Source organism: Xenopus laevis, chromosome 5L (assembly GCF_017654675.1).
Source record: "Xenopus laevis strain J_2021 chromosome 5L, Xenopus_laevis_v10.1, whole genome shotgun sequence".
In the NCBI taxonomy this organism is placed as follows: Eukaryota; Metazoa; Chordata; class Amphibia; order Anura; family Pipidae; genus Xenopus; species Xenopus laevis.
In genome coordinates this window covers 112,646,096-112,659,521 of record NC_054379.1, presented here as the reverse complement: position 1 = coordinate 112,659,521, position 13,426 = coordinate 112,646,096, and the positions used below count along the sequence as shown (strand labels likewise).

Genomic DNA, 13,426 nt, shown 5'->3' with positions numbered 1-13,426 from the left:
AAACTCACAGCTTAAAGGGCTACATGCGGCAACTTTTTTTTGTCCTTTTTTTTATTTCCAAAATGTTGGGAGGTATGCTTTAGTTCTCTTTAAAGCAAATGAACTCCAGAGATAATTCTTATACCAATTTCAGTTTACTCCACTTTTGCAATTTCCCCCCTGCCCTTCATTTCTTTCCAGCTGTGTGTGCTGCTATGCATGAGGGGATCATATATTGCTTCAGTAATATTCATATTAATGGGCTCCCAAGAGGATATTTAAAAAAAGTGTTATGCTGGGCCAGGCAGATGTTTAAACGTAACCTCTTCTGCCCCCCATCATAATGTAGTCCTAAACAATATCTTTATCTATAAGCAATTGTTTGTAAAAGCTGTTAATATACAGCTCTTTGCTACCCCGACGGCCCTCTGCCCCTGCCGCAACCTCCCCTCTGCCCCCTTCTCCCTCCCCCACGTCAGCGCGTACCTACTGATATCTTCGATTGGAGGTCAGGTAATTGCTCAATCAGCCGCGGGAATCAGATCTGGGCTCGGGCCTAGTCCATCCCTGAAAATACCCAATCTAACCCAAATGCTAAAACTAAATAATCAGAATCAAATTCAACAAATTGGTCAAAACATAATGCTTGCTCGTTTATTTATTGAGGAAAATTATTTCAAGTTAACTTTGCTTTCTGTAACTGGTGTTCCCATTCTTACACATGATTATCATACTACTGAATGAAACACCTGACCAAATATGCTACTTTGGATCACTTTCGTCAATGAATGAATGAGGGTTATATATATTTAAGTTACATTCTGAACATTCAAAGGAGTTCACAAACTTTCAGGTACTTCTGTACGGCTTCTGTTTATGTTTCAATTACCCTTCTAGGAACAATAGGGACATGAAAGAGTAGGAAATAGGAGAAAATCATAAAACATTAAAATTAGAAACATTACAGTTGTGTGAAATATACTGTACACAAAGTTTGCCTTACAAGACTGTGAATACATTATTGACATGTGAATTATATTTTATTATGATTTTTAAACAGCAGGATAAAAAAGATGAGTCTTTGGTGTTTTGTAAAGCAAAATGTTCCAACCTTGCCTAGTTCACTAATGGCATGCAAAGAGAATATGACCATTGGTAAGCCTATAAGGGTTTAGCCAATTGCATGTGTGAGCTGTGAGAACATCCTTCATTGTTCTTAAGAAGGATAAGTACTTGGCTTGGAAATAACAGTGTGCTTGGGACAGAGAGGATTCTGTTATGCTTGTCTGCTGATGGCGTACTGGTGTTCAAGATGTGGCCAGCAGATGCCCCGGAATATAAAACTGTTCAGCCTTGTCCGAATATCCGAGATGGAAATGGCATCCTATCATTATTTTCTTGGAAGGTGCCTTAATCTAGAATATGCAGCAAGAAAATGTACGTACACAGAACCTTATCCTTTGCAGTTGTAGCTCCATATTTTTTATTATATTTATATATCTATTTTCTTTACAAATGAATCATAATTTATCTAAATTCCCATAATTAGGGTATGTTTTAATTTGTGTAAAATCCAGGATTTATGTGCTATTTAATTGCATAAACTGTCTTTGCTCACTCTCTAATTTTGTAAATGAGCTTAAACCTAAAATCTAAAATCAGCATTAGTGGGCATGCTATAAACCATAAACTGCTGCCATTAAGCAAAATTTGTACTGCTGTTTTCTCAAAGGAAGAAAGTAGCTATTTATAAAGTGAAATCATATTTGCCAAATTGTCCTTACAGGCATTAAAGAAGTTGTTCAACTTTCCTTTAACCTTTAGTATGATGTAGAGTCGACATTTGACAATTTGCAATTGGTCCTTAAACTTGATATACGCGAGACATTTGATTGCCTCTCCTGGGACTACCTGTATTATGTGCTGAGAAAATGGGAGTTTGGAGCCAATCCAAACTTATATAGTCTATTGAATGTTTATGGTTCTATCTTAGGCATCCACATCAACCATAGTAAAACAGAGGCTTTAAATATTAACCTCCCATATGAAACAGTATTGAATTTGCCCGCTAAATTTTGAATTTAGTGGGCAACACCACTTTATCTCCTTATTGGCAATTAAGGTAACTAGCTCATATGACACTCTTTATAAATGTAATTATCCCCCCATGTTTAAAGCTGGCCATAGATGCAAAGATCCGATCGTACGAATCATCGTACGATCGGACTTTCCCATCTCCCGACCCGCCGATAACCATTCAGATCAAAGTCTTACCAGTCAGATCAAATAAAGTAGTTAAAGAACAGATCAGCAATGTTCTGCCCCTGACAGCAATCATACGATATCTATGTCCAACCAAAGCTAGTGACAGTCTCCCACTGAAAATCGTACGATCGGCAATACACGCAGAGATATTATCGGCAGCCGACAGAAATTTTCTAACCTGTCCGATCGACCAAACGGCCGATCTCCGCCGGACGAAAAATGTCGGGACTCTCCACACACGGTTCGAAAATTGGACGAATCCTCGATTCGTACGATCAGATCTTTGCGTCTATGGCCAGCTTAAAACCTTAGCTGCCCTTTTGGAAAAATGGGGCTCCCATTATGGATCTCTTGGATAGGACGAATAAACCCGGTTAAAACAAATCTCTTACAAAAGCTTTTGTATCTGTTTAGGGCATTGCCTGTACCAATCCCATTTGGTAACCTGGAGAAACTTGAAACAAAAAATTCTCACTTTGTTTGGGCAGGGAAAACCCCACGGGTGAAAAACCTACCCTATACCACCCCAAATATAAGACCTAGACCTTCCCAAATGCCTATTTTATTATAAAGCTGCACAATTATCTCAAGTTTTAACATAATATGCTATAGAAGATAGCCCCCACTGTGTTTCCCTGAAAACAACTTTTACACATCCCTATTCCCCTGCAGCACTAATCTAGAATAGATTGGATTATGTCTCAGGAAAAAATTGCCAGCATACTACTTGATTGTCATAACAAATTTTTACTAACATTCCAAACTCCTTTTTTCTCTATAGTGGCAATTTAGATGTATAATAAATGGGCAGTTTAGATACATTAATACTGTCATTTCTAATAATGATGTTCACAAAAATGTGAAATTCCATACTGTTTAAAATGTTGACTCTTAGGTGACATTGTTACAAGACTGGTAGACTTTTGCCTTAAAGGGGAACTCCGGCTTCCAAACCAAAATTTGATAAAGAGTCCCACATAACACAGGTTCATGGTACTTATAAGAAAGTGATTACACCATGTGCTTAAAGGAGAAGGAATGGTGAAATCACAGGGGGGGGGGAATGTTAGGAGACAACTGCACTGGGCCGGGGGAACATCTGCTTTTTGCTTTTCTGCACATGTGCATCTGGCACAAAGAAGGAAGAGGCAGGAGGAAAACAATTGCCCCGTGGTACTTGCTCAGAAGTATCCTGGCCCCATTCAGGTAAGTGATTATAATCACCTTACATTTGGCACCATCCCAAAGACCTCACATTTAAATCTAATTGATATTCTTTTAAAACTGGATTTGGTGTCCCTTTAAACCACCTGTGCTATTTAGAAGTTATCAAGAAGGAACTAATGTTTAAGTCAAATTTAGAATGAGAGCTTTGTGCATATCTGTGTAATGTGTCCATGTGATATACTGTACAATCATGGGAGAAAGGCATTTAGTTACTATTGATACTCATGCTGTATAATGAACCTTTTATGCACAAATGAAAATATCTTTAGTTCTTTTTGGTGAAGAATGTCCCTGCAGGCATAAAGGGCATTTTCATCACTGAAAGGGTTACACATATGAAATGAGCACAGCTCTAAAATTCTAAGTGTCAGCCAAAAGTCTGCCCATATTCCATGATGCGCTGGCATTTGCAACATAAAGCAAAAGAGAGCTACGTTATGCGGCTTATTAAGCTAAGTGTCTGTACTGCTGGGTTTTGTTCTAAAATCACAGCAACATCATTTCAAAGCCATTTATCTCGGCTTGTAGCGGTCTGCAAGCCACCGACTGTCTGAAGGAAATAGACACACAGCTGTACATTTCCTGGACTGCCCTTTTCCCCTCTCTTGAGTCTTTGCAAGGGATTTACAAGCAACAGAAAGCACTGGATGTTTTTTTGGCAAGGAACTGCTGAGATTTGCTGGAGCAGAGCTGAGGATTTCAGAAGCAAACCGCTGGTGATGGTCCCTAATTATTCATCTATTCAGCAGATTGGGACAGTGATCAATAAATTCTTCTGGCAAACACATAATGCAACAATTAGGAGGTGATACTCGTTTTTTATTATCATGAACCTACTGCATGGGGAACGAACTGACTGGATGCTGTATTTCAGCTGCTGTGTAACTGTAGGGTGCTGTAAGCAACCTCTGCCTTGATTAGACTAATTCTATATCAGATGTTAACATGTATAACAGAAAACGCATGGTGAGTGTTAAGTATGAATTGTAAATTAGAGTAAAATTTAAAAAGGGATAGAGTTTTTTTTAGCTAGATTCTTAGCTGGATTAGCTGGATTCTGTTATTTCTGGGCTGGGTTGAAGGTCATTTAGGATTAGGGTTGCCACCTTTTCTGGAAAAAAATACCGGCCTTCCTATATATTTATCTTTTTTCCCTATTAATAACATTGGGATCAGCCGGTAAAATACCGGCCAGTTGGCAAACCCTACTTAGGATGAACACCACCATCGTAACTGTCCTTGGAATAATAGCAGTATGACTTAAAGAAGTGTTTTTCATCTGTAGCACTGTTCAGTGGGTTTAGGGGTCCTAACTGAATTTTGTACCACAAAGTGGGGTTTACTGTGAATACAAATAACTGAAAACCACTGCACTAGGGTAATTATGGATAGCCCTAAGAAAATGCAGTAATAATAAAACAAATCTAATACATTGTAAAGGCACATTTGCATTAACTTCCTTGGGCTTCATTATTTGGCTTCCACATGACACAAGCAGTTTACAGCAGCAGCTCCACAATGAGAAGAGATAGTATAACACTTGTAAAGAGTAATGGTGCTCATGCATCCTAGTGCTGATTGGCTGCTCCTTGGTTGATATCACTGGATTTAATTCTGTCTATAAAAAACAGGTCTAATTCTGTCTGCAAACAAAGGTCATTGAGCAATTAAAGTCAGCCAGACATTAATTAACCCTCGATATTCGACCCTAGGTAAATGTGCCCCTTTATGTTTACATGATTTTCTAGTAGACTAAGGGGCAGATATATCAAAATGTGAGTTTAGAGCTTAATAAATAATAATTCACCCACATTCTATTCATTCCTATAGGATTTTAAGAACTGTATCTATCAAATAGTGAGTTCTAACTTTCACCCATTGATAACTACAATTCTAAAATCCCCATATGAATGAATAGAATGTGAGTTTTTATTTATTAAGCTAATTTGTACATAATTTATAATTTGTATAACTTAACTAATTTGTTCTTGTGTTTTCAGGAAATAGCTTGATTATCAGTGATTCACTGTTATTTGTAAATATAATTGCAGTTGCACTGTTTGTTTATCCCTTTTTAGTTTCTGTTTCTGAACCTTAAAATAATGTAGCACGAGTCAGTCCTCCTGTAGGTCTATGAATCAGCTGGCTTGCAACATTGTTTCAGGAGTAAGGCCCACGAGTGCAAAGAATGTAAACATTCAGATGATATTTCAATAGCAAATACATTGCAAGTAATCATAAAAGTTGCTTAGAATATGTGTTTGAAGGTGAACCACCTTTTTAAAACAATTTCACTGCACTAAAACTCTAGTTATGCCTTCATTGCTGGATAAGGTGCATGGTGCAAAGAACAGTACAAGGTGCATGAACATAAGGGTGCCATGGCATTAATACCTGGAGGTGTTATTTCAGGGTCCATTGATATGTTGTGCTACAAATGCCCTGACTTCCATCTTATGAATGGTGCATTATATAATGATAGGATTTTTATAGCCAATTCGCATATGACTCGTCCTACTTGTACTGAAATTAGCTAACCTGATAAAGATGTGTATGATAAAAAGAATTTTACAAGGCAACCCTTTTGAAATAAAGAATAACAAAGTGGTATAAAGGTGATACCTTTACTGGCATACATAGCAAGCTTTCAGAACATTTTAGTTCCTTCTTCAAGCTGTTTGCAATGAAGCTGTGGTGATCTCTAGTATATATATATATATATATATATATATATATATATATATATATATATATATATATATATATATATATATAAATAAATATAAAATCAAACAGAATGGAATGCACAACCATTAGTATGCAGAAACCTGGGTGCTAGTCTGAGAAGTATGTAGACAAAATGCAGGGATTGACAGCAATCCAAGGAAATACATCAAGTCAATAATTCAAATCAAAGTAGAGATTTATTGGTGATCCAAGGTTTCGGCTCCACACAGGAGCCTTCTTTCCCTGACGAATTATTCATTTGAATTATTGACTTGATGTATTAATATATATATATATATATCCTTATGTGTACATGTAACAGCACTCACACTCCAATGCCTCTATGTGTGGTGCACGTCCAAACACGAGGTTTTCGATATTCCCTCAATATTTAGTAGGAAGAAATGGACAGCACTCAAATCTTAATGCAAAAAAAACGGTTGTATTAAAGTGTAAAAAGCATATACATCACCATAGATGTGCACATTTTAAAAGTGACGTTTCAGGTCGCATCTGGCCCTTTCTCAAGCCATGTGAACAAAGGTAGTACATTTAACAAAGTCCAGCTGTTTTTTGGCATTAAGATGTGAGTGCTGTCCGTTTCTTCCTAATAAATATATACAACATTTAGCTCAAAGGTCAAATGACCAACACAAAGGTGTGTGTAAGGTGTTAAAGTCATTCATGAGGGGATCTGCAAGAGACAAGCAGATAAGGTACAAGATAATGTGGGTCAAATAGGCTGGATATAAATTAGGGCTGAATTAAAATAATTAAAAATTAGGGTGGAATAAAATAAATTCCATTTGATCTCTATTTCAGATCCACTTCTGACCTGGTGCAGGCCTTTCTTAGTCCACATAATTAGCCATAAATCCAAGGCCCAGGTTAAGTCCTTTCTCCAAAGAATTTAATGCTTCCATTAGTTTGTACTCCCACACTTTTCTTTCATTATCTGTTTTAAAATTGCCCTAAAGAACCAAAATTCTTAAATACTTCATGGAGTGAGGAGGGCCATTGAAATGATTTCCTACTGGTGTGTCCAGTTTTTTATTGGTTACAGTGAATCTGCAATGATAAAAAAAACAAATTGTGGGGTAGCTGTTGGCATTTGCCTCCTTCTCTCCTGGCTGTATATCAAACATTGGACCAACAAGCAATAACTAGTGCTTATACAAGGGCTACAGGTGATGTAATAATGCCCCTGATGCTCCATCACTGACATCCAATGGAGTATGGCAAACATAGTAGTGGAGTGTGGGAATCACAGGCCAAGACAGAATAAGTGCTGTTTAGATTTTTATTTTGCATCCACATGACATGTTTCGGGCATTAAAGGCACAAGTTCTGGTTTGCTCTCCCTACCTGACTCCAAAGCAATTAAAACAACCTTAAAAAAGCTTCTCAAACCAATTTGCTGTTGGCAACATTTGCTAATTGTCTGTAATGTAATTTGTCTGTTAGATGCATATGCCTATCTATTGCAGAGTGCTGTAGAACCCGAGTGTGCTTTATAAGACTGTGTTAATAATAATGATAATAATAATTAATTAACAAATACCCTTTTTGTACCAGCAACATGGGTGATGCTAAAGCCTTACATCTGCCTGTCTCTTTAGGCAGGTGTTAGCATTTTGAAATATTGGCTCAATGCAGGTTTTTAACAATTGACTATGTGACAATGTAAAACAAAAAAGTGGACTTTCCATGTAGAAAGCAGAATTAGCCTAGCCTGTCCCATCCTCTCCCTGTGTTGAATGCTTGTTGCCAGGGGACTTTTCATATTGTATATTGTAAACAAATCTTTTAGCTTGTGGAGTATCCCCATTCCCCAGAGGGTATTGGTATACAGATTACTTAAATAAGAAACATGCTATAAATCTTTTTTAGCACTGAATCTGATTATTGTGTAGCCAAAATCGAGGTGATCCAGCTGTAAAAGGGATTTAGAGGAGGGTCAAATATGGAGAATGGGGCTCAATGGTATAATTGTACAAGAAAGAGATTCCAGCATAAAAAGGGTCAGTGAGGGTCTGCCTACACAGAGACACCATTCACTGCTGCATTTAGCACTTTGACATAGCGCACTAGGACATTTGAGCTAATAGTGGAGTTTAGTGTGCGACAACCCTTCAGAAACAGATGTTGTTACTGAGCAGTCTGATAGAATGTGTGCATTTAGATGCCAACAGGAAGCTGTGGGAGCTGACAAGGGGAATCATAAAAGGACAATGTACCCCACTGAATTATGCATATATTCAACACCTTTTCATATGACTTTCATAAGTCTTTTTTATGAAAAAAAAAATATTTTTCTAATAATGTATGTCATTTAAATATAGCTCAAAATTCCCCATGCTTGCAGACAAACCAAAGGAACGTATAAATTCTTGGTTATATAATCCAACAAATGGGTACTGGCACTTTTTATTGCCTCAATTTATCATTACAATTACAATATCAGTTTATTTATTAGTACAAGATAGTGGCTTAAGCAAATTAATGTAAAAATAGAAAAAAAATGTTGGTACATGTAAGTCAATATAATTCCACTTGATGCCAGGATATAATTTTTCCTTGAGTTCAGTACATAAAGTTCTCCTTTAAAGCCTGCTGTCTATTGGTGAATAGCAGTGCCCATCTCCACTTATCACCTCTCCTTATACTAGAAAATAAAAAATGCACTATTGTATGCACAGAGAAGTGACAGGTAGACCTTAACCTTTCCTTAACTGTTTCCAAAATACTCTACCAAGCATTTTAGTGCACAGGTCTGTTACCAATCCATGTGCATGAAACCAGGTGCTTTCTATTCAAAAGTAATAGGAGGGATGGCAGGCAGATTCTTATTTTTTTTTGCCAAAATAAAAGAATTTATATTGGTTTATTAGTGCTGTATGTCTTTGTCCATGTAAGAAATTTCTTATGTTTGACTTTGCAGATGAAATCATGCAGCAAGAGATAAGGCCGCTGCTGGCTGTGGACATCATAGAGCAGCTTCATAAACAGTTTGCTAGCTTGACAGGTAAGAATTACAGTTCGGAATGTCTTCATTTATAACAAAAAATATGTTGCTTTATTTTGTAATTAGATAAAACACAGGTGGGGGGATCATTTATCAACACTGGCAACCAATCAAATTGTTGCATTCATGGTTCTACCTGCAGCTGCCTGAAAAAAAGCCAATCACTGATTGGTTAGTATGGGTTACTGCCCATGGGCAAATTTGCCCAGTTTAGATTCATAAGCCCGCAGTTTTCAAAGTTAAAAAATACTTTGAAAATGCCACAAATTTGTAATCTACCATCCCCTGTGGATGAGTGCCAAAAGGACCCCGAAATAGTGTAATAGGTAAGTAAATGGAAGGAGGTTTGTGGAGGGCTGGGATTTATAGAAGGGAGTACTATATTAGGTGGAAACCTGAGGCAAATCTGAACCCTGACTTGCATATGAAGTTGAGCAAGATGCCCTCCAAAAACTGCAGCATATGAAAAATATTGTCATCTTCAGTTGTCCAGTGGTCCGAAGCCTCAGTATTTGGCCAAAAGAGGCTGGGAACCAGTGCATCTCCACTTTACAGTCATACTGACATCTTCTTCCTTATTGCATGTGACATAAAGACACAAGTCACTTGAAAAAGGGATTTCTTCCTGAAACATGTCGTGATTTAACACCAATAAAGGGTGATTGCAGACAAAAGTGCTGCCAATGTTCCAGTCTGTTTCGACTCCTCATGCTTATAAGTTGCTGAGGTAAACCTAGTTGCATACATTCCACATAGACAACAATAACAGAATTGCTCCTAGTGGCTATAAATATGTTGCATGGTTGCAGGTGTCATATGTCATAAATTGTTTAAGGTTTGTCCTAAAAAAGTATGTAGGAATAAATGATCACAGATAACCAATACAATTCAAACCTCTGTTACTTCTCAACTTAAACCATTAGGTGGCAGTGCAATCACATTAGCAGTTGGCCATGTTAAATCAAGCAGCACTCAACCTGCTATATATAACCCATGTGTAAGGCGGCTTCGTTAGTCCTGTTACAGTTCCTGTTTTCAACAACAATTATAAAGCAGTAATTGTTCAAACAGGTAGCAGGGGTTATATGTGCATCCTGTTCTGGATAATTAGGGGGATGTCATGTTGATGAAACATTAGTGTCCTGTGCAAAGTACAGCACATGTATCAATTACAAAATTGATTACATTAAGGCCTTCTATCATGTTAAATCATTTGCATACAAGTAATGGCATATACAGTGCTCCATTACTGTAAGCAGCAACTTTAACAAACACATATAATATTAATTGCCTTCACTCAGAAATAGTTTGTTTCCTAAAGAGTACTGCCAAAATAGTTTTTTTGGTGTGGAAAGGTTTTGTTATGTAGCATTTTTTTTTTAGCTAAATGCCGTAAGCTACAATGACCTCAAAGATAATGAGTAACATTCCTAGGGATTCCAGTACTTACTGAGAAAGCAGTAGTGTAATTAAGATGCGAGGGCAAGTAATTATATCTTTACAACATAAAAGAGAACCTGAAAAGCAAAAATGTCAGTACGCAATGAGGTGCATTTCTTGAGGTTTGACTAGAGAGTGGGCAGGTTAAAAAAAAATAATCATTGTATGGAATCATAGACATAAAGGGTAAGGACACACTGGACGATTTGTCGCCAACGTTTTAAAAAAGTAAATCGCGGCGACAAGACGATCGTCTTTTTTGAACAGACGATTCACAGCGACTATTGGCACAGAGCGATTTGTATCCCATTACTCTGTGCGGTACGTGCTCCACCCAAACCGGAAACGGTTTGTGCTTCCCGCTGTAACCTGGCGTCTTGACGTGCTTGCGTCATTGCGTTCGCATTGTAATTTGAATACAATTGCTGCTACTTATTTGTGTGTGTGCGTGTCTAGGAGATTTCAGTGCTTTTCTAAGTACATGCTATTTCTGATAAATCGCTCGGAAAAGGGTCTCAGTGCGTTTTGGAGCTACAGGCGATTCACAAACGCGCTGTGGGCACAGGAGCTGGCGTCTTTCATTTGGTTTTGTTCAGAGACAAAACGAGCGATACGTCGCCAAGATTTGCTTTTTAAAAACGTTGGCGACAAATCGTCCAGTGGGTCCTTACCCTTAAAAACAACAAGGAGGGGGGCATGCAATTTTCCCCTCATTTACACAATTGTCAGGGGCTTGAGGGTAGGATGAGACGGCATTGTTATCTAGCACTCAGGACACATTGTAAGGACTTGTTTTGTGTTGTTTACATCAAGTGTTATTTAGCTGTATTTTGTGCTAGTGATATTCAGTAACAGCTAGTGGGCTGCATGTCTACAGCCTGTTTGTGCAAAAGCAGAACTACATGAATTAGCCAGTACTCATTGAGCAATATTTCCTCAAACTGGCAACAGAAATAACAATCTCATGACACTAATGTAATGTTATTTCATTGCAATTGTTACTTCCCCATTGGATACAAATTTACGTTTCAAAGTGCTTCACCCGGTTGCATCAATATTTGCTTGCTTGAAATATCCAGTTCCATGAAAGATCCCTGTGTGCATGAAACCGTACAAACCAAATGTATTGTAGTCCTTGCAGTTCATGTTTGCAACTAAATCCAAGTGACATTCTCAAGAGTAATGATATAAAAGAACTAACCGCAGCTGACTCTTTAACTCTTTATTAGGTGAGGCTTAATTAAGCTAATGCAGATAAAAAATGCCAGCAGAGTGAAGGCCAAATCTGCCTGCAGCCAACCTGTCTGTGTAGTAAAAGGAATTAATGAAACCGGCTTGTCAGTGCACACAGCATTTTCTGGCTGATATACTGCTCAGTGCATAGTGACAGGCAAATTTCATTTGTTACTGTCACTTAACACCAGGAGGCACTGGTGTTTCTTGGCCGGCAGACAAAATCCTGTGTGCCTTTAAATGAATAACATAAGTGTAAAAAAAATGGGCACACACCTCCATGTTATAGAGACACAGATGAACTGTAGGGCTGCTGGGACACTGGGTAAAATCTCACAATTTGGCCTGCTGCCTGCCCAGGATCTGCATGCTGCTTAGTAACCACTTAGTATGTCTACATGCCTCCCCCTATCATGAATTAAGCAGTGTCGAACATAGGTAGAGCTGTATTCATAGACTAAACAATGGTGTCTGTAAAAAAAAAAATATATAACTGTGCAAATTATATGGTAAATCAAACATGTAAGACACTGGGCACTGGGCAGATTTACTAAGGGCTCTTACTCATGAGCGTTTTTACCTGCGCTCCCCTGTGTTCCGTTTTTCGGCGTTCAGCCGCAGGGGAGCACAGGAATAGACGCATTTCATTATTTCAAATGGTGCTGTACTCACACAGACGCATGTAGGCGCCGAACGCAGGAAAAATGCAGTCTCAACCTGCGTTCGGCGCCTATACGCGCCTGTGTGAGTACAGCCCCATTTGAAATAATGAAATGCGTCTATTCCTGCGCTCCCCTGCGGCTGAACGCCGAAAAACGGAACGCAGAGGAGCGCAGGTAAAAACGCTCATGAGTAAGAGCCCATAAGGGCGAAGTAGCCGTCACTTACAAAATTTAGTCAAAAATCCAATCCGCAGGGAAATTGCTAATTTACTTACAGCGTAGACGACAATTCGCTAGAGAAAGTGACCGTTGCTAGCGTAATTTTGCGCCCTATCGCCAGGCGAATTTTCACTCAGCTGACGATCGTTAATCCGCAAATTCACTAAAGTGTGAATTTTATAGAAAATTACCTCTTTTTGCCTTCAAAAGTCCTAACAATTAAAGATTTTTATATTAACATTTTTTTTCCAACCATTTGAGGGGCATGCCACATTTGTTTTAGGATGGGCTCATGTCTAGGGCATTAGAGAATCTCTTTTGTCCTTATATAGATTTTTTGGACATTTCATATAATACGTAAAGACGTCTATAGGACCCTATTCAAATTGACCTAAGTGTAAGAATACTAATGAAGTTTCGCTAGGCAGAATTGAACCCTAGTGAAAGATCACTAAAAAATTATTGCGCTGACAAATTAACGCTAGGGAAACTTTGACAGTGTTCGGCTGCTGAGGCGCAACTTCATATTTTAGTGAATCAGCGTAGTGGTAACGAATTTACGCCTGACGAAGTGGCACAAAGTATGGCGGAGCATCTGCTGTCGAAAATTCGCCTAGTTAATTTGCCCAACAGAGATATTGGACTGGGG

General features: G+C 38.2%; 1 protein-coding gene across 2 annotated transcripts in view; it reads left to right on the top strand.

Annotated features, from left to right (window-relative positions):
• Positions 1-13,426, top strand: part of LOC108716979 (guanine nucleotide exchange factor DBS) — a 201,492-nt gene that overhangs the window by 23,721 nt on the left and 164,345 nt on the right. Inside the window, exons 1-2 of one of the 2 annotated variants that reach the window (XM_041563267.1) lie at positions 4,048-4,276; positions 9,140-9,223. In XM_041563267.1, coding sequence (XP_041419201.1) covers positions 4,261-4,276; positions 9,140-9,223 — 100 coding nt within the window. In that variant the 5' untranslated portion in view covers positions 4,048-4,260. Of the gene's footprint in view, positions 1-4,047; positions 4,277-9,139; positions 9,224-13,426 lie in introns of those variants that run through there. The other variant, XM_041563266.1, reaches the window with a different exon arrangement.